The sequence below is a fragment of the Chelonoidis abingdonii genome, chromosome 18 (genome assembly GCF_003597395.2).
Source record: "Chelonoidis abingdonii isolate Lonesome George chromosome 18, CheloAbing_2.0, whole genome shotgun sequence".
NCBI classification, from domain to species: Eukaryota; Metazoa; Chordata; order Testudines; family Testudinidae; genus Chelonoidis; species Chelonoidis abingdonii.
This window is the reverse complement of record NC_133786.1, coordinates 13,829,055-13,849,631: the sequence shown is the minus strand read 5'-3', so window position 1 is coordinate 13,849,631 and position 20,577 is coordinate 13,829,055. Positions and strand designations below refer to the sequence as shown.

At 54.8% G+C, this 20,577-nt stretch overlaps 1 protein-coding gene across 6 annotated transcripts in view; it reads right to left on the bottom strand.

Moving 5' to 3' along the window:
• Positions 1-20,351, bottom strand: part of MCAM (melanoma cell adhesion molecule) — a 36,320-nt gene extending 15,969 nt beyond the window's left edge. For 2 of the 6 annotated variants that reach the window (XM_075073451.1, XM_075073454.1), the window contains exon 1: positions 20,242-20,351. In XM_075073451.1, the coding sequence (XP_074929552.1) occupies positions 20,242-20,314 (73 nt within the window). In that variant the 5' untranslated portion in view covers positions 20,315-20,351. The remainder of the gene's footprint in view (positions 1-20,241) is intronic. The other 4 variants (XM_075073452.1, XM_075073455.1, XM_032780535.2 and 1 more) reach the window with 2 other exon arrangements.
• Positions 20,352-20,577: the final 226 nt, after the last annotated feature.

Sequence of the window (20,577 nt, the reverse complement as noted above, 5' to 3'; positions counted from 1 at the left end):
TCTGTCCTGGGAGCACGGACCATTAACCCTGCCCTCTTATGGGGACACTGAGGCACACAGTGGGGGGAAGGGACTCACCCATACACACATGGATGATCACTGGCAGGGCCAAGAGTAAAACCCAGGAATCCTGATTCCCCATCTCCTGTACTAGCCCCTGGATCTCAGCCTTCTGGAATGGGGAACAGAACCCAGGCATCCTGGCTCCTCCACCTCCAATTGTGAGCCTACACCCCCTCACTGCATCACATCCAGCGGTCTTGGTTCCCCGCTGCACTGCCAAGGAAATTCTACACACTTCCCCTGGGTGCAGAGCAGTGAGCTACGTGGGCCATAGGTAGAGGATGGCAGGGAGAGGGTGTCATGCTGGGGGTCGGGGTGAGGGCCAGAGACAGGCCGAGGGACCAGTAGATGCCCACAGCCAATCCTGCCTCAGCCTTCCCCAGCGCTGACTCTGATCTGCCAGGGAAGGAGCTGTGATCGGTGCCATCTGCTGCCTGCAGGACCCCAGCTTGTCTAATTAATATGCCCAGCAAACAGAGCCTCTTCTCCTTGCCCTGGCCTTTGTAGGGCAGGGACAACCTCAGGGTCTGCACAGCGCCAAGCCCTGCAAGTAACAAAAGCCGAGAGGGCTCCATTGGAGGATGTGCAGGGGTCAGACAGCAAATCCCACTAATGCTGGCAGGGAAGATGCATGGGGAGGGCGGGCACAGCACCAAGAATCAGCCCAGCCTGTGCCACACAGCCAGGGGGCCCAGAGTGGGGTCATGCCACAATGCAAAGGGTCATGAAGGACACCTGATATGAGTGAGGACAGTGACTGTGGGGAGCAGAGATGGAACCCCCTGTACCTCCAGACGACCAGGTCCTCAGAATGTCTATGGGGGGCTCTGGAGGGATTTCTGAGGCTTAGCTGCCCATGATGCAGCCACCAGCTCACCCACGCTGGGGGAAGCCCTGTAGGAGCAGTCTAAGCCCAGCTTCCCCCTCCCCCGCAGTGACTGGGGCTGCCAGTGGGAGACCCCCACACAGGGCTGAGCTGGTGCTCACAGCCAGTGACGGATGATGCCAGGCCACGCACCTGGGGGAGGAGGGTGTCATCATCCTGAGCCCTGTTGCAGGGGGTGACCTATGGTCTTTGTTGAGGGGACTCCAAATGCCAGCAATAGCCTCCGTCAGATTGCACACACACCACATCAGCAACGGGCTGGATCCCAGCTGGGAGGGACCAGCACCATGTGGGATCCCAGCTGGGAGTGGGTTGTGGGGCTGAGCCAGGGACTGGTGCTGGGGCAGTTAAGGCACCCTCTGTAACACCCCACCCCCACACCCCAGGCACCAGGGCAGGAGGGGTCTGCGGCTGCGGCACTGGCCACGCGCCTTGCACAGGAAGTGGTTTCAAAATCTAGCCATGCAGCTCGAGCTAGGAAGCGCCTTGTCCTGCACTGGCCCCAACACAAGGGACCTTTGTCCCATCCCGGCCACTCACGTTTTCAGAGGGGGAGTGCGGCAAGGCGGCTGCTCTGAATGCAGGGGTTCCATGGTGCACTGGTCACAGTCCCAGGAGTTCTTATGGGGGGTTGGGACAGAGCCAGGGGGAAGTGGGGGTCACAGGGCTGGGGGAGAGCCGTGGGAACGCAGCCAGGCGGTGTGCGTGGCGGGGTGGCCACTTATGAAGGGGGCCAGAGGCACATCTTAGGGCCAAAGGTCCCCAAGGGCCAAAGTACAAGCAACACACCTGGAGGCTACAGCCTGGGCGCTGGAATCACAGAACAAGGGACGCCGTCAGGGGCCATGCCAGGATATAGCAGGGGATGAGGATCACAGTACAGGGGACATAGAGGAGGGCCACCCCCCAGGGCTCCTAAATGGAGAGTGAGCACAAGGTCTCTGAAATCACACCTGCTTGGAGTGAAACCTGCTAAGAGCAAACCCGAGTCTCCTGCCCAGGGCTGTGCCCCCTGCCTTTGGCACCTCCCATGCCAGGCCCTCGTGTCCCGCACCACGTCACCAGCATCAAACCACAGGAGCCTAATACTCTGGTCCAAGGCAGGGGGTATCATCGCCCCATGCACCCCTAGAGCACTGGGACAGAACAGCGTGGGGGTGAGGGAGCTGCAGATAATCCCCCCTGCAGGTCTTTCCCTGCCCCCATCTCCTGCTGGGCTTAATCCTGATCTGTGGAAGGGGATGGGAAACTGGATAGAGCTCCCAGACCAGCCTCCTCTCTGCCCCCAAGAGCCAGCGAATCCTGTCTCACCCTCTTCCCAGCTGAGGAGTGGTCAGTAAGAAGGGCCGCAGGGAACACTTGCACCTGGGGCTCCTGGAAATGGGGCCAGGTCCCTCCTGAGTACTGAAGGAAACCTCAGATAACAGGGCAAGGGACCCTCCCTCCCTCTGCACCTGGCAGCCACTTTGCCCACAGGGCTGTCAGTGGAGGATCTGGCCTAGGTATGGGGTAGTGGCTTAGCCAAATGGCACTGGCGGTTGTGTCTAAGGGCAGATGACTCAGGAGCGTTACAGACTGGCAGTGCCAGCTCCCACCCTGAACTGGCACAGGAGGAGACGCCTAGCAGGAGGCACCCCGAGTGTCCCACACTGCTTGTTCCTTAGCAGGATCTAACCCGGACAAAGCTGGCAGCCAGATCCCACCTGTCCGGGGCTGCATGTGCTCTGCCAGCCGCCCCCAGAGAGGACAGCTTAACAAACAGGGCTGACAAAAGGCCACCTGGCTCCCTGGAAATGCCTCTTCTCCCCGAGCGGGAGTCGGAGCGCTGGGCCAAGCCAGGGACCTGGGACATGAGGGTGAGCTTCAGGCAGATCAGCTGAGATCATACACTCTGGGTGGGTAGGAGACGGTGAGAAGAGACAAAGGAGCTGCAGTATGCATCCTCCCAGCCTGGCCCCCGAGTCACCGCCCCTGTGGAAGGGCGCTGACAGAGCAGGCAGGTGCTGGAGAACTAGCAGACAGCTGAGAGGCCCAGGTGTACCTGCACGCCTATTGGACACATGGCTGGCTGAACAGCAGCTGTATTGATTTAAGCTCATGTGGCAAGAGATTAGCAGAGGGCACAGAGGGGGACACTGGAAGGGGTACAGGGGCTGGGAAGCCAGAGAAGTACTGCCTGCAGGTGAAGGACATGCCTAAAAAGAGAGTGGCCCTGGCTGTCCAGGGGAGAGAAGCCTTACTCAGAAGGCAGGGAGACAAGAAACCCCAAAGAGTCCAACATGTGGGGAGAACAGGGAAGGGAACGGAAGGGTGTGTGTTGCCTGTGATCAGCAGGGACCCTAAGAACTGGGAAGGGAATAGACAAGGCGAAAGCACGACCTACTGACAAAGGGCTGGTTTGGGTGCCGTGAGGTTGGCCCTATAAAATGGCTCTGCCCTCTTAGGGGAAGGCATGAACCACAGTGAGATAGGAAAAAAGAAGTGGGGGTGGTGCCTGGGGACTGGAGCATGCTGAAGGCTGTCAGAGTAGATGGGGCAGGGATGACCGTGGACCTGGCAGGTGGTCAACTCTGCACCCAGCACGGGGTGGTAGGAGTGGGGAGATAAAACGCTTGGGACGGAGGGGGCCCAGAGGGGCGTAGGAACTGCCACCGAAGCCAAGCAAGCTGTGATGGGAACTCAGGCACTGAGGGAAAGTGGGCTGCAGGTTCCTGTGGGGCAAGTGAAGGTGCTACAGGAGAAATGAGTAGCCGCGGAGCAGGCCCTGCCAATAGCTGATTGGGACCCAGAGAACCAAAGGGAAAAGTTTAGTGGTGCTGTGGAGGACCAGGATAATGTGGGTCTCCTGGCAGGTGAAGCAGAACAAGAGAGGGATGCCCTGCCAGCCCCGGTGAAATGCCGGGCAGAAGGCAGCCGCACTACCAAGGGTTACAGGCTTGAGGGGGTGGGGATGATTTGAGGTGTCTGCTCCACACAAGGCCTGAAGCGGTTAAGGTGGCTAGCTAGGCCAATTAACTGCCCAGGCTGCATCTAGAGGAGCAGCCAGGCGACAGGATTAATTAGGGAGGACGTTCAGCTGGACAGGAACAGGGACAGGTGGGGCCTGTATAAAGCCCAGGAACTGAGAGCAGCTGGGGCCTATAGTGAAGTAGTTTGCAGTCACTTGGTGAGGGAAGGAAGGGGTGTTTGGAGCTACAAAGGAAACTATCCTGCAGTGACTCCTTGCCAGGAAGGAGTCTGGGCTGGAAAATCCAGAACTGGGGGGGAGCCAAAGAAGTAGGAAAGGTTCAGGGGAAAAAAGCAGCCAGGGATAGAATAGTTCAGACGTTGGCTGGCGGGTCCTGGAGCTGGACCTTGGAGTAGAAGGCAAGCTTGGGTTCCCATGCCAGCCCCTGGGCAAGTCTCACAGAGCAGGCAGTGGAAACTGCCCTGCTTGGGACAGTTTGCCCTTAAAGACTTGGTTACCCTGGACCACTGTGACCTGGCTGGTGGCCCAAGTCACAAAGGAAGCTGCTGCTCTTGGAGGCTAGGTCCATTAAGGGCTAGTAGCAGAGCAGGGATACAATGCCCATGCTTGAATGCTGCATGCATTTCGGGTCATCTCAGCTCCAAACAGATACATTAGAACTGGCAAAGGCACAGAGGAGGGCAACAAAATGATTAGGGGTATGGAACAGCTTCCAGATGAGGAGAGAATAAAAAGACTAGGATGGTTGAGCTTGGAAAAGATGACTAAGGGGGGATATGGTAGAGGTCTGTAAAATCATGACTAGAGTGAAGAAAGTGAATAGGGAAGGGTTATTTACTCCTTCACATAACACAAGAACCAGGGGTCACCAATGAAATTAAACAGGCAGCAGGTTTAAAAGGCCCATAAGTAAATACTTAACTTCAGCACCCTGAAAGATAATGGAGCAAATCATTAAGCAACCAATTTGTGAACATCTAAAAGATAATGAGGTGACAGGGAACAGTCATAATGGATTTGTCAAGAACAAATTATGTCAGACCAGCCTAACAGCTTTCTTTGACAGGGTAACAAGCCTTGTGGATAGGGGGGAAGCAGTAGACATGGTATATCTTGACTTCAGTAAAGCTTTTGATACTGTCTCGCATGACCTTCTCATAAACAAACTACGGAAATGCAATCTAGATGGAGTTGTTATAAGATGGATGCATAATTGGCTGAAAAACTGTTCCCAGAAAGTAATCATTAGTGGTTCACAGTCATGCTGAAAGGGCATAACAAGTGAGGTCCCGCAGGGATCAGTTCTGGGGTCCGGTTCTGTTCAGTACCTTCATCAATGATTTAGATCATGGCATAGAGAGTACACTGATAAAGTTTGCAGACAATACCAAGCTGGGACGGGTTGCAAGTGTTTTGGATGATAGGATTAAAATTCCAAATGATCTGGACAAACTGGAGAAATAGTCTGACGTAAATAGGATGTAATTCAATAAGGACAAATGCAAAGTACTCCACTTAGGAAGGAACAATCAGTTGCACACATACAAAATGGGAAGTGACTGCCTAGGAAGGAGTACTGCGGAAAGGGACTGGGGGTCAGAGTGGACCACAAGCTAAATGAGTCACCAGTGTAACACTTGGGGAGAAAAAAGTGATCATCATTCTGGGATGTATTAGTAGGAGTATTGTAAGCAAGACATGAGAAGCAATTTTTCCGCTCTATTCTGTGATGATTAGGCCTCAACTGGAGTCTTGTGTCCAGTTCTGGGTGCCACATTTCAAGAACGATGTGGACAAATTGGAGACAGTCCAGAGAAGAGCAACAAAAATGATGAAAGGTCTAGAAAACCTGACCTATGAGGGAAGATTGAAACAATTGAGTTTGTTTAGTCTGGCGAAGAGAAGACTGAGAGGGGGGAATGATAATAGTTTTCAAGTACATAAAAGATTTTATAAGGAGGAGGGAGAAAAATTGTTCTCCTTAACCTCTGAAGATGGAACAAGAGGCAATGGGCTTAAATTGCAGCAAGGAAGGTTTAGGTTGGACATTAGGAAAAACTTCCTAACTGTCAGAGTGGTTAAGCACTGGAATAAATTGCTCAGGGAGGTTGTGGAATCTCTGTCATTGGAGGTTTCTAAGAGCAGATTAGACAAACACCTGTCAGGGCTGGTCTAGATAATACTTGTCCTGCCATGAATTCAGGGGACTGGACTAGATGACATCTCAAGGTCCCTTCTGTTCCTATGATTCTTCATGCAGTGCACATCAACCTGTGGAACTCATTGCTGGGGATGTGTGAAGGCCAAAATTATAATGGAGTTCAAAAAAAAGAATTAGATAAGCTCCTGGAGGGTAAATCCATAAACGGCTATTAGCCAAGATGATCATGGACGTAACCCCATGCTTTGGGAATCCCAAAGCCTCTGACTGCTAGAAGCTGGAACTGGACAAATGTGGATGGATCACTCAATAACTGCCCCGTTCTGTTCATTCCCTGTGGGGCACCTGGCATTGGCCACTGTCACCAGACAGGATCCTGGGCTAGATGGACCATTGGTCTGACCCAGTGTGGCCGTTCTGATGTTATCTTCTAAGAGCAGCAGTTCCACTTCACTGTATTTCCCTCCGTCATTTCAGGAGCCACCTACAGAGCCCACCTGCACTTGCAGAGGCAGTGCTAGTCCTCTGGAGGCCCTAAGCAGGAATATTTGGGGCTCCCCACAACACATACTAAAAAAGCAAAAAGTGGCTGCTTGAGCTGCTCAGGGCCTGAAGAAATTGTGTTGTGGGTTTATGCCAAGCACCAGCTCTGCTTCTAGTATTTAAACTCCTCTCTCTGCTCTGCTCCCTTCCCAGCCGCCGCCTCATGCAATCTTGGGGCTGCAGACACAAAAGCTGCCTTCTCTTCCCCAGCAGCCTCTGTGCTGCCTGCAGATTTCAGGTCTCAGCTGAGGCCTTTCTCTCCCCTTTGCTAGCACCTCTCCGCAGGGCAAGGGGCACCAGCACAGCTTCATGCAGTGCCATAGGGTTACAACTCACGCCAGGGTGCCCTATACAACACAGCAGGATTGTGGGAGAGAGGAAAGCCCAACAGAGATCCTGGAATGGCCCTTTGGGGGGGCAGTGCCCCCATGTGACAGCAGTTCCAGGCCCCCTGACATCCTCCCCGCTGGTGAAAAGCAGCGAGAAGGAAGCAGCGTCGGGGAGCTCCTGGTGACTCAAGCAAGCAGCACAATGACTGGGTCTCTGCGGCCGGAGTGCGAGGGGTGACTGAATGCTGATGTCACCAGCACCTTGCTGCTCACAGGATCCAAGGAGCTCAGGGAAAGGCCAAGCATGAATGGGGCATTACGTCAGCAGCAGAGAGCACAGGCCAGGGGGACAGCCTGCTCAGACAGCACAAGTGTGGGGGTTGTCCTAGTCAGACACCAGCCTGGCACTAAGTCCCTGGGCTGCTGGGGGCAGTACAACCTTTTCACTCTCTGTCTCCAGCACCTAGCCTGGCATTAGGGGGGAATGCAGCCCCTTCATACCCATCGGTGCTCCCCCTCTGAGCCTGGTGCTAGGCACTAAACTAAAATCGTAAGTCCCGAGTACCAGATGGTATTCAGCCCAGAGTTCTGAAGGAACTGAAAGATGAAACTGCAGAACTACTAACTGTGGTATGCAACAAAGAGTCCTGTGGCACCTTAAAGACTAACAGATGTATTGGAGCATAAGCTTTCATGGGTGAATACCCACTTTGTCAGACACATGCAGACTCTTTGTTGCTTTTTACAGATCCAGACTAACACGGCTACTCCTCTGATACTTAACTGTGGTATCTAACCTATCGCTGAAATCAGCCTCTGTATCATAGCTAATGTGACGCCTATTTTTAAGAAGGGCTCCAGAGGTGATCCTAGTAATTATAGGCTGATAAGCCCAACTTCAAGACCAGGCAAATTGATTGAAACTATAGTAAAGAACAGAATTACCAGACACATAGATGAACATGATTTGTTGGGGAAGAGTCAACATGGCTTTTGTAAAGTGAAATCATGCCTCACCAATTTACTAGAATTCTTTGCGGAGGTCAGCAAGCATCTGGACAAGAGTGATCCAATGGATATAATATACTTGGATTTTCAGAAAGTTTTTGACAAGGTCCCTCACCAAAGGCTCTAAAGCAAAGTAAGCAGTCATGAGATAAAAGGGAAGGTCTTCTCATGGATCGGTAACTAGTTAAAAGACAGAAAACAAAAAGGTAGGCATAAATGGTCAGTTTTCAGAATGGAGAGAGGTAAATAGTGATGTCCCTCAGGGATCTGTACTGGAACCAGTGCTGTTCAACATATTCATAAATGAGCTGGAAAAGGGGGTAAACAGTGAGGTGGCAAAACTTGCAAACAACACAAAATTACTCAACAAAGTTATGTCCAAAGTAGACTGCAAAGAGTTACAAAGGAATCTCACAAAACTGGGTGACTGGACAAGAAAATGGCAGATGAAATTCAATGGTGATAAATGCAGAATAACGCACATTGGAAAACATAATCCCAACTACACATACAAAATGGTGGGGTCTAAGTTAGCTGTTACCACACAAGAAAGAGATGTTGGAGTCACTGTGGAGAGTTCTCTGAAAACATCCACTCAATGTGCAGCAGCAGTCAAAAAAGAGAACAGAATGTTAGGAACCATTAGGAAAGGGATAAACAATAAAACAGAAAATATCATATAAATCCATGGAACGCCCACACCTTGAATACTGCGTGCAGTTCTGGTTACCCCATCTCAAAAAAGATATATTAGAACTGGAAAAGTTACAGAGAAGGGCAACACAAATGATTAAGGATATGGAACAGCTTCCGTATGTGGAGAGATTAAAAAGACTGGGATTGTTCAGCTTGGAAAAGAGACAACTAAGGGGGGATATGACAGTGGTCTATAAAATCATGATTGGTGTGGAGAAAGTGAATAAGGAAGCATTCTTTCCTCCTACACACCACAAGAAGCAGGGATCACCCAATGAAGTTAATAGGCAGCAGGTTTAAAACAAACAAAAGGACGTTTTTCTTCAAACAACACACAGTTATCCTGTGGAACTTATTGCCAAGGGATGTTGTACAGGCAAAAGTATAACAGGGTTCAAAAAAGAACTAGCTAAGTTCATGGCAGATAGGTCCAGGGACGCAATCCCATGCTCTGGGTGTCCTAAGCCTCTGACTGCCTGAAGCTGGGAGTGGACGACAGAGGATGGATGTCTCGATAACTGCCCTGTTCTGGTCATTCCCTCTGAAGCACCTGGCTTTGGCCACTGTTGGCAGACAGGATCCTGGGCTAGACAGACCACTGGGATGACCTAGTCTGGCCGTTCTTATGTTCTAAAGTACTAAAAACCTGTGAGCTAATTGGGCCTGTTGCCCAGCATGTGGCTTTGTGCCCAGGTTATGTAGCTGGCTGCAAGGCCTTGCCTTACTCTCCCTCCCTAGCCCCCCCAGACTGGCCAGTCCCTCCCGCACCCCACCCAGTTAGGCTGGAGTTTCAAACCCCCCCGAGTGGGTCTTTCTCTTCGTGGAAATCAGGCTTGGTGGAAACAGGTGGTGTAAAACCGGAAATTAACAGCCCCAAATTGGCGTGTCCGATATCAGGCGTAAGGGATGGGCAGATAATGAGAGGATGGGCTATTCCACCTATCTCTGCCTTTGCAGGGCCGTAAAGGAAGAGACTTGTGGGGAAAAAGACAAAGAACAGATGGAGGTGACTGGTGCAGGCTTCCCCATCAGGCTCCACCTGAGACTAAACAGGGCCAGACTTTAACAGCAGCAGCAAGGACAGCTCCAGCACAGCTTCTCTTTTCCCCCAAAGGCCAGTTATCGCCGCCTTCGGCACCAGCCAAGGGACTGTTAGACCCAGGTGGTTCCTTCCAAACACTCTCCAGCTCCAGGGGAAGGAAGCCAGGTCCATTGTTACACTGAAACCTCACTCACTACCCTGCATTTCAAAGGCTGCCACCGTTTTTCCTTCTTTTCTTGATCTTTAATCAGAGGTTGGATGGGTTTTTAATGGGGGGCTTTGCCATGGCACTGAGATCTCTGGATACCAAACCTCGAACCTCGTCTACCACTGGACAGTGACTGTGTTACATTAACAGCTTTAGCACATTTAATCCATCTAAATTAATACGACTGAGCAGCCAATAGAGATGGGGGGAGCCGCCCCAACCCTCCTGCCCTGGGATTCTGCACCCTGCCTTTGCCAGGACCAGCCCTGTGTGACCTTGGCAAGTCCGAATCTCTGTGTTCTTCAGATCGTCATCTGCAAAATGGGGCCAATTCTGAAAGCTGCCTGACCAAGGCCCAGCACCTTGATGGATGGCACCAGAGAATGGGGGATGCTGGCAAAGTGGTGCGGCGGGGGCTGGGTTCCTCGGCACATGTGTTCCCAGCCTTGCAGCAGTAATGGAGCAGCTGGCTAGGCTCCAGAGCTTTGGAGAAAATGTAATGGCTTATCGACTTGGCGCTGGCAGGAGCTGGGGAGCAGAGATGCTTCCCGAACTGACGGGCCCGGGGCTGGCAAACAAACCCCGCATGTAAACAAGGGGTCTCAGCCCAGTGTGAGGGGCCCTGGCACTGACCCCCAGCCCAGCCATTCCAGGGCGCAGACAGAGAACTCAATGGGCCTGACAGCAGGGCTGGATTTGGCCCAGGAAGGCTAGCTGAGCCCCGGAGGTCAGGGGAGGCAGCCAGCCACAGGGCTAGCAAGCCACACGGGAGAGGGACTGCAGGAAGGAACAGGAGCCATGGGAGTAATCGCAAGAGCAAGATCTCTCCTGCTCCCAAGGGAAGCGGGGAGGCTCTGTCACTTGAGACAGCCCAGTGGTGGTGAACGGGGAGGTACGGGGAGTGATCCTGCCTGGATTCTGAGACAGCCTGATTCTTAGGGACCCCCGTCTCCCATGGAGCCGGGATGAGCCATTGCAGGCTCCACTCACTGCTGGGTTGGGGGCACCCATGCTGGTAAACCAGAGCACCCCTCTTCCCCCCCCCCCGGCCCCGGCAGGTAAACAGAGAAGTTTGCTCAGCAAATACTCCACGACTGCTCTGCGCTCTCAGCCCCAAGCATCAGCTGCCCCTGGCCAGGTGGCTTTTCCTGACCTACTCCCCAAGCCGAGCATTAACTCAGAATACCCAGACAATGCCCAGGGAGCGTACTAGTCCATCTCGCCGGCCTATTCCAGCCCTGGCTCTTGTGCCCAGAGGCCAGTTGCACTGCTGGCTTGTGCCATGTCTACATCTGCTCACTAGTACCTGAGTCGAGACCCACCAAACTCGTCACATACATGGCCACCAAACAGCCGCCAGAGGGAAGCCAGCCACTCACTTGCCACTGACCAGGGGAGGATTGAATGAGCAGCCCAGAGGAGAAACTATATCTTCTCCCGTATAGCCAGAGGCAACCCAAATCCAGGGGCGGGCACATGCAACTCCCTTCAGATTCTCTGTCCCCACAGTTTGGAGAAGGGGCCCAAGGGCACAGAGGCCTTGGGAGACCTGTGGTGCTAAGGACAGGGATTGAATGGGACCCCAGGGCAGTGGGCAAGCTAGCAAATTGGGCTTCAGAGCAGCCCAGGAGACTGTGTGATGGGGGGACAGGGAGTGAGAGCAAGACAAGGGAAATCCAGGGCAAACGACAATGTTCCTGGGGCTCCCCATCTTCCCTTCCCAGATCTGTGGGGATGGCGAAACACCCCAGGCATGGAACTACACCAATCTGGAATAGGAAGGGGCCATGCATGCTGAGTGCAGATTAAGCAGTGAGGGCAGGTAATGAGCTGAGGTTAGCGAATGCAGGGAATCATTAACGAGCAAGCCTAAGAGACTGACCATGCTACAGAGCTGGGATGTGTGTGTGTGGGGGGGCTAATGGACTGGATGGAGCTGCTCTCTGCAAAGGGATAGCCCATTTACCTGCTGCCCATGGTCACGCTGCTCCCTGAGCCTGGCAGGGGATCACGGGTGATAAGCGCATCAAGGCACAGATCCTGCACCTTTGAGAGAGCAGCCGGCCGTGGTGGCAGCCTGAGGAGACTCCATCCATGTCAGGGCAGCCTGCTGCAAAACCCCAATGGGGAGAGATGGGTCCAAGCCTGGCTCCAGATCTCCTGGGCAGAGATGGGCTGTAAGCTCTGCCACCATGCCAGGCATCGCCACCTAACACACAAAGAAGGGACACTGGGGGAAGCGGGGAGGAGCAGACCCAGCTGGTGCTGCTGGCCAGAGGCTCAGAGAGAGAGAGAGCCAGCTGCCCCTGCCCCCCCGCCCTCCCAAGCGCCGGCACGGATGAAAAGTCCAACCAGTGCCATGAGCTCAGAGCCCAAGAATGCCCGGAATCTGCCACCCGCCATGAGGCAAAGAACGTTCCTTTTGTTAGGGCCTTGGCACACGTGCCACCCCCCACTGCCGGCACATCGGAGTGCCCACTGCCCTGAATCCTCCCCAGCTCCCCTAGGGGCACAGAGAGAGGCTGAACACCATGGCAAGGGGCTGAGCCAAGAGTCTTTATCGTGGGGAGGGCAGACTCAGGGGATACCTCTGGATGTACCCCACCATCTCCCCACCTCTTCTCTCAGCAGCTCCCTAGCTCAGCTTGACAATCCCACCCCCTACCTACTGTTTAGGGTCCCATCTGACTCCCAGCTTTGATCCCTTCTGGTGTGTGTGCGTAGGGGAGAGTGGCCCAGGGCTCTGTGTGGGGCAGACTCTAGGCCTGGGCTGTGGGGAGGGGGAGGAGGAGGAGGGGCCAGACCCTGAACACTGGAGGGGGAGCCTCGGGATACAATGACTGCATTGAGGGAACAGTGCTGAGGAGCCCAGAGAACTTTCTGCACCGGGGCAGAGGGCATGGCCAGGGTGGCCCAGGGAACAGAGAGACCTTTCTCACAGCAGACCCTGCCCCCACGCCCACCGAGAAAGGGAAGCTCCCCACTCCAAATCCCCAGCAGCCAAAGAGGATCCATCCTCAGTCTAACGCCCCCCTCCCCCCAACCTCAGGCTGGAGAGGCGCTGGGCATGACTCCACTGTCACTCAGGGCCACTCAGCTGGACCAGCCTGGTGTTTCCAGGCTTTTGGGGAGAGGGATTTGGATTAGTGGTGGTGGAGAACGGGCTAAGAGGCAGGCTGGAGCATCTGCCTGGAAGGGGCCGGCAGGGGAGAGGACCCAAGCAGGCACAGCTGGCTTTGTTTGCACTAAGCCAAGCTCTCCCTGCTTTGAAGAGTCAGGTACACAATGGAAGGCGGTTGGGGACTGGAGATCCAGTGGCAGGGGGAGGGAGCGGGGTTTGCTCCAGACCCACAGTGGCCAGGTGAGTCTCAGGGCAGGTCCCAACGGGACAAGAGAGCCCAAGACTCAAGCACACAACTCAGCAGAGAACCCAATGGCAGAAAGTGCCCAGAGCTCCCCTCATAGCCTCCCACGGGGCAAGCTTGCATGGGTGGTGACTGTTATCTCATGCCTAGGGCTGCCAGGTTCACGGGGCACAGTCATCAGCTGAGGAGACTTCATCCATGTCAGGCAGGCTGCTGCAAAACCAGTCCTAAAGATGAGACCCATGGGGCTCTGAGCACAGCGGGCAATAGGCTCTTTTGGCCCTTCATGCCTTGGGCTTGCAGACCCTGCCCTGGGAGAGCGGCACAGTCAGAGGCCCTGTGCTGGCACTGCCGCAGCCTGGGCTGGGGGACAACAGGGGCTCACGGCCCCCCACTGCTCTTCCCCATGGTGAAGGCAGCCAGGAGCTCACACAGAGCCGTCCTTGGGGTCCCTCTTAGGAGGAAGGTCCCCAGCCCTGGGGAAGAGGCCGATAAGGTGGAGGGGCAAAGGCAGGACTTGGAGCCATGTGGGCAGGGCCAGATGCACAGCTGTTTGCCATCAGCGCAGGGAGAACCCAGGAAAGGAGCCCCAGAGAAAAGCTTTGTGAGCAGCGAGGGGCAGGAACCATCACGGCTCGGCCAGCGGGGCCACAAACCAGGCTGGGGACTGGCTCGACTGGAACATGGCTCTCAGTGCCTGGCCGGCATCCCCAGAGTGCAGCCCCATGCCCATCAGGTTCTACTGACCCATAGCAGAGAACCAGGGAGTGGGGATGGCTCCTGCACCAAGGGGCCTGGGATTCAGGCCACCGCCCCACGAAACAGTAACTTCCCAGAACCCACCCCGACTCCCATCACCTCTCACGGCAGAGAGAGGGCAAGAGAAGCCAGTAGGCATCTGGCCAAGGAGGCCACCAGCAGACCCTAGGGGAGACTCTCAGTCAGCCATGGGCACGGTCCAGGGGAGGTGGCTCCTCCCCCTCAGAGCTGCACAGTTAAGGTCAGCCACCACTGAATGCCCTGAAACCTCTGTGCAGCGAAGTACCAATCTTGCTCGCCCCACCATGCACAGGACCATCCACCCCAGCCCACCAGCTCGCCCCTCCCGCCCTTTTCTATCCCAGTCCTGCAATCAGACCACCCCCTGCCCCAAGGGAGAGCGTCTCCCAGGGCTGTGGCCATCAGCTCAGAGAAGACCGGGATGCTGTGCCCAAGGTTAATCTGCTCAGTGCCTGCATGAGAGGGGACTGGTCACCAGGAGGCGCTGCAGGGCAGCTGGTGCGTAGTTACTCGGGTATCAGCCTCTTCTAGCAGAGGGCGGTGCAGGGAGTCCCCAGCTGCCCCAGTCCCAGCTTCTGCCAGCATTGGGTGCTGTAGGGTGCAGGGCAGGAACAGGGGGAGCTCCCAGCCCCTCCCAGACTGATCCTGCACAAAAAACATGGGACCAGCATGGCCAAGAGACAGAAAACCCCCAGGAAATGGCCTGTCAGCTGCTCACCAGCAGCAGCGCTATCAAGCCTCACACCAGCCAGCACTCTGCACCCTTTGCTTCCAGCTGCCTGGCAGGGTTTCAGAGAGAGTCCTGCAGATTTACAGCTTTCTATTGCAAGAGAGTGGTTAGTTTCTGCCCCTTCCAAGCTGGTTTGGGAACTTCGGGCCTGGGGCCAGCACTGCACATGAACAAAGATCGGCCTTTTACACTTCAGGAGGAAAAAGTATCCCCTCTCCCCTTCTCCTGCAAAGCCCAACCCCCACCGGTGGGGCTGAGGTGGGCCGGCAGGGAGCCCAGCTCCAAGATTGGAGCCAGCCCTGCACTTACAGGAGTCGTAAAACACTTCCCAGTGGCCAGGCTTGCCCACAAAAAAAATATTCATCAACCAGAGCCCTGATAGATGGGCGCCAGCCCTGCCCCCGTGCCCCAGCTGGGCCTCCTCACCTGGGTCATTTAAAAAAACCAACCCCGCAACAGTTCCAGGCCTGGGAGAGCAGGGCGCGCTGGGAGCCTCTGGCCAGATGTGGGAGCGGAGGTTTCCAAAGCACTCCTGTTGCTGCTACAAAGCAGCTGCTGGTCCTTTCATGCTACTTGTCAGATCTCTGTCCTTACTGCTCCATATAGCTCAGCCCAGAATCTCACATGCGGGGGAGGATCGTTGTGCCCTATTGCTCAGAGGGAGGCGCAGAGAGAAGCGATTTGCCCCACACACCGAGTCAGGAGAAGATAGGCGTCCTGACTCCCACTCCCTTGAATCAGCTAGTTCCACCCCTACTGCACGTTCCATTTTATCCCCATCCTCACCCGCATTTCAGCGTCAGCCCATTAAATCTGCACGGGCCCTGCTAACTCTCTGAATGTACATACAATGGCAACAAGCCACACAAGGGTAGTGGTCCTTCCAGCTGCAGGCCCAGAGAGCCTGTATTGGGGGTTCTGGAGAGGCATCCAGGGCACTGCAGAAGCATTCAGTGCTGGGGGAAGGTGGGATATTGCATAGGCCACAGCCGGGCAACCTTCCCTGCAGCACCCCTCAAGGAACATGCTGCTGCCCTGACCTGAAAGGGTGCCCCCTAGTCTTTGCCACTTGTTCAGTCCTCAGCCTCCTGGCAACAAAGTGCAGCAGATTACTGCCCAGCAAGGACCAGACTATTAACCTTTCAATCACTCTTCCCAAGCTACTGAATGGCCGTGAGACAGTGATGGCCCTGAACTGGTGAAAGGCTCTGTATCCTGTTCCCAGTCCCCCGGACCCAGCCCATCCCTCCCAGCCTTTGCACTGCTTTGGGTGACTGACTAGCCACGATGTGCAGAGATGCAGCTTCAATGTCTCAGGGGCTGGCGGTGGGGTTTCATATGGGGTCGTGGGAGCAGTATGCAGCCTGGGAAACCCTGAATCACAAGGCGGGTTCACGAGGCTGTGCCTTGATCATTCACATTTAGCTCGCCTGGGAGCAACACAGGACGTAACATGGCCAGGCCGAGTGGGACAGGACTTCACAGACACGGCTAACTGTCTCTATGGAGCCCAGGGCTGGAGTGAGCTGGATATCCGAATACCCCGACACAACCGGGGAAGGAGATCGTCTATCGGCTGAGTGCTGACCCGGGGACGGGGCAAGCCAGCACAGTGGGAACTGCTGAGCTCTGCCTGATGGGAGAGGAGGCAGCTGTGAATGGAAACGGAAAAAATACACAAACATACACAGGCTAACAAAAAACCAACCAGCCTGGAGAGAGGATAAAAAAAGAACAAGTGAGAAAGGCCAAGAGAAACACATGGCTCTGGGGAAAACTGCATAGAAGGGAAAGCGATGGCCGGCTCCCAGTAGACCTGACCAGCCCTGGATGGGAATCAATACAGATTTGCCATGCTCCGCCCCACCACAGCCTCTGCTGCCCATGCTGCCATGCCTCACCCCCATGCCCCTCGTGTTGGTTCTCGCAGCCCCCCTGTCCATGAGTCTGAAGCTGGAACGGGGTTTCTTGCTTTTGCATCTGGGTAAACAAACAAGAACAGGAGCCTAGCAGGATCATGGCCAGCTCTCTATACCCCCATAGCACTGGGATGGCATGAGCCCACCCTCCTGGGAGGGGCAGAACTCCCCTATTTTACAGGTGGGAACAGCAGACATAGGGAGAGGAGAAGCAATGTGCCCCAGGTGACTGCATTAGTGCTCAGCAGCTCCTGGCTCCCAAGCCTGGGCTCTGACCTCACTCTCAAGGCTTTGCTGGGTGCCTCCAGCCCCAGAAAGTGTCAAAAAGACACTTCAGAACCATCCAGAAAAGGGGGTGAATGATAGAAAGGGGCTGCCCTTATTCCATTCCACCCCCTTGCCCCATCTCCAGACAGAACTGCCTACTATTCCTGGTCTAACTGAAAGAGTGAGCCCCCATGTGCCGATTATCTCTGTGCTCTGCCCCCACACCTCCAGGAATCCTGTCTGGGCAGCCCATGCTGTGTATGGCGAGGTCTCTGCCCCAAACCTGGTATAAGCCTGGTATTTCGCAGCCCGGCGCTTGGCTTTCTAGAACTAGAGGAGACGCGTGTGTCTGCTGGGGCGGAGGTGGGGGAACGCCAAACAACACTTGCCTTCAGCACAGCACCAAAATTTCAGCCCCATGCATGCCACCAGCTCAGCACACCCAGCTCAACACTCTGGTGGTGGCAGCCACGTCCATGCCCACCCTGGCACCAGGGTTCAAGGCATCAGATTTACAAAGAGGAGGTCAGCAGCAAGAGGAAGATAAAAGAAGAAGCTGCTTCCCTTTCCCCCTAGATTCATTGTCTGGATGGCCGCTGCAAAAGCACCCTGGAGAAGAAAAGCCAAGCCCTCGCACGTTTCCTTTGTGACATTGCTCTCTGCTGACTCCCCCAGCAGCACCAGCAGCATGATAGGAAGGAGGACCAGCCCTTCCCCATCATACGAGGGGGATTTGAGTGGGCGGGGGGGCAGGGGCAGCAGAATTCGAGTTGCTGCTGCTACAGACAGGAATCCAAAGCTTGGGAAGTATTTTATGGGAAGAGCCTGCAAATTCTTCTCTCCATATTATGAAAGGGATTCCCTCACTGCCCTAAACCAGCAGGTCTCTCTCTGTGTTTGGGAAAACGGCATCACGACCATCCCCCTGCCAGCTCCGACATGTCAGTGACCCTAACAGGAAAACTCAGGAGGTCACATAGGCTGGGCAAGAGATCAGTCTATGTGGCTGGAGGTGATGGGTTGGCTGCCTAAACTTTAGCAAGAAACTCCTGGGTTCTTTGGCACCAGTAGTTTGAATCCCAGCAGGAGTGGACCGAGCCCTCCCTCTGGAGTGGTTTAGGAGACCCCAGTGTGTGGAGTCTCCTAAAGCACTCTTCAGAAATAATCACAAGGTTTGTCTAGTCTGTATGGCCATTAAGACACCCCCCGTCGTTTCATAAGAGCAGGGGTTAGCATTCATCCCCTTGCCAAAGTTTCCTCTCTTATTATGCTGTATAGCTGCCACACCCCACCCCAGAGGTGGCTGCATGCCAGCAGTGCTGTGTGGATGCCGTTTGAAATGCGCACTTTAGGAACACCATTAACTGGAATTTTTTTAAATTGGTTCATTGTTAAGAAATGCTTGTATCTGAGAAGAGGCTCCTTTAAATGGTATGTCCTGAGTGGCGGTTTATAACCATTCACAGAGGAGCGGTAGCTAAGGGAGAAACTGACCATACATGTGAAGCAGTGAAAATATCTCTATATAAGGTGGACAAGTAACTGCAAGAATATTGTTCTAGGTTGGGCATTAAGCTCCTTTATGTGACCAGGTCACTGAAACCATCGCAGCCTCCACCCAAAACACAGTCCTGTCACCACCCAAATCAAAAGCACCCAAGGCACGTTTGGGCAGAGGGATTCTGCTAGTTATTGTTTTGTGAAAGTTAGTGTCTGGGGAAGAAACAGCAGAAAAGACCAGAGAAGCTGAGATAAAGGGCAGCTAGGAAGCACCAAGCACAGTCAGAGCACGCACTGCGAAAAGCCAAGGGACTAAGCTTTTCTGCAGAGTAGAAGATGGATGAGGGGCTTGGAACTGTGAGCAAAGAAACTGTCCTCCTGTTTGATTGTTGCTGTGTTCAAGGAAACAGGACTTTGTCCATTCTTTGCAAATAAACAGAGTTGAATCAAAGATCCCGGACTCGAGCATCAGTTTCTCCTCATAACTGAAACAACCAAACCCAAGGTTTTTGGCTACCCACTCAGGCCAAAGGGGCAACATGATTGTTTTTCCTCTCTCTCTGTTAAGCACTGTGGACTTGTCTACACATAGAAAGTGTACTGGCTTAATCTACAACAGTTTGAAAACTGCTCATATCTGTTTCAAACCTGTTCTCTCGATTTAGCCTGAACCTGTACCTTTACAGCTAAACAAACAGTGAGAAGTTAAGTGGTCCACCAGACTCCTCATTGTTTTTGTGGATACAGACTAACAAGGCTACCCCTCTGATATTTGGTTTCCAGCTAAACTGCTCTAAATCAGGTTCAAACCGATAGGAGCATCCAGAGTCGCACCAGATTAATTCAATCACTATCAAATACACCTTTCATTACTCCACTACAGCTCCCTGTTTAAACCAGGCCTGGGTTTGCAGATAGAAATATGATTTACAATCCCCTATGTCTCCTTTGGCCCTAGATTAGTGGGAGACACATATCATCCCTCTACTTCCACTGAAACTGACTCCCGCTAGGCACAGGCAGAAACCCTCTGTTTATCAGTATGGTCCAGCGTCCAAAAGCCATGCCCCAAGAGGCAAGGGCTTCCATTCTCTAGCCCCAGTGTCACACTGCTCCTAGCCCCTTTCCCCACCCTCTGGGCCAGGCAGTCACTCTGGCTGCACAAACCCCTCCTTGCGCTTCACTTTACAAGGAGCACAAAGCTGTGAGGAGCTGGCACTCCCGCCCCCTAAACCCGGCTTTGCCCAGATGCCCCTCAAACCAGCACAGTTCCAGAGCCATGGAAACTGGCCACCATTGAGCAAAACCTGGCTGCAAGGGGCACATACTGCTCCTCCACCCAAGCTGGTGCAGGAGAGGGGTCGATTTCCATCCGAGCCTCCCCCCGCCCAAAACCACCCAGACACAGAGCTCAAGGAGAGGCGCGAGGAGGACCCGAATACACCAGCCTCGAGTTGCAATCCGGGCTGGGGCTGCAGGGGGCTGGCTGGATTCGGATCGGCTTCTCGACACGAGCCCAGAGCACGCGGAAACTCCAAAGCCGAACTGGTCCTAGCAGCCCCCCCCCCCCACGTCCCCCGATCGGGTCCAAGGCACAAAGAGTCGGATCTAAGCCATTGGGACGCACCCCCTCTGCACCAACCGGGGGCCGCGCACGGCTGTCCCCCCCGCACACCCAGCCCTGGGAACACGAGCGCCCGTCCGCCCCCCGCGCCCCCTCTCCCAGCCGCCGCCGGAGGGTCCGATCTGCTGCGGGCGCGCCCCGCTCCGGCTCACCTGTGGCGCCCCAGAGCAGGAGCCCCCAGCCCAGCAGCAGGCGCAGGCTCCCCGCCGCCCGGCTTAGAGCCATGGTTGCAGCCGCAGAGTGAGGCCGGGGAGGATCGGCGGGTTTGGAGAAGCCCAGGGGCTGACGTCAGGTGGGAGGGAGGAGGGGGCTGGACTGGGAGCTGGTCCAAGCAGGGGCCACCGACTGCACCGAGCCAGCCCATTTCTCCAGGCCCTGGCACACAGGGCAGCGCTCCTCCTCCACCACTTCAGCGGGGGCAGCCAGGGCTGGGGGCACCGCGGGGGGGCGAGAGAGGAGCTGTCCCAGGGCAGCTACACAGACTCTGC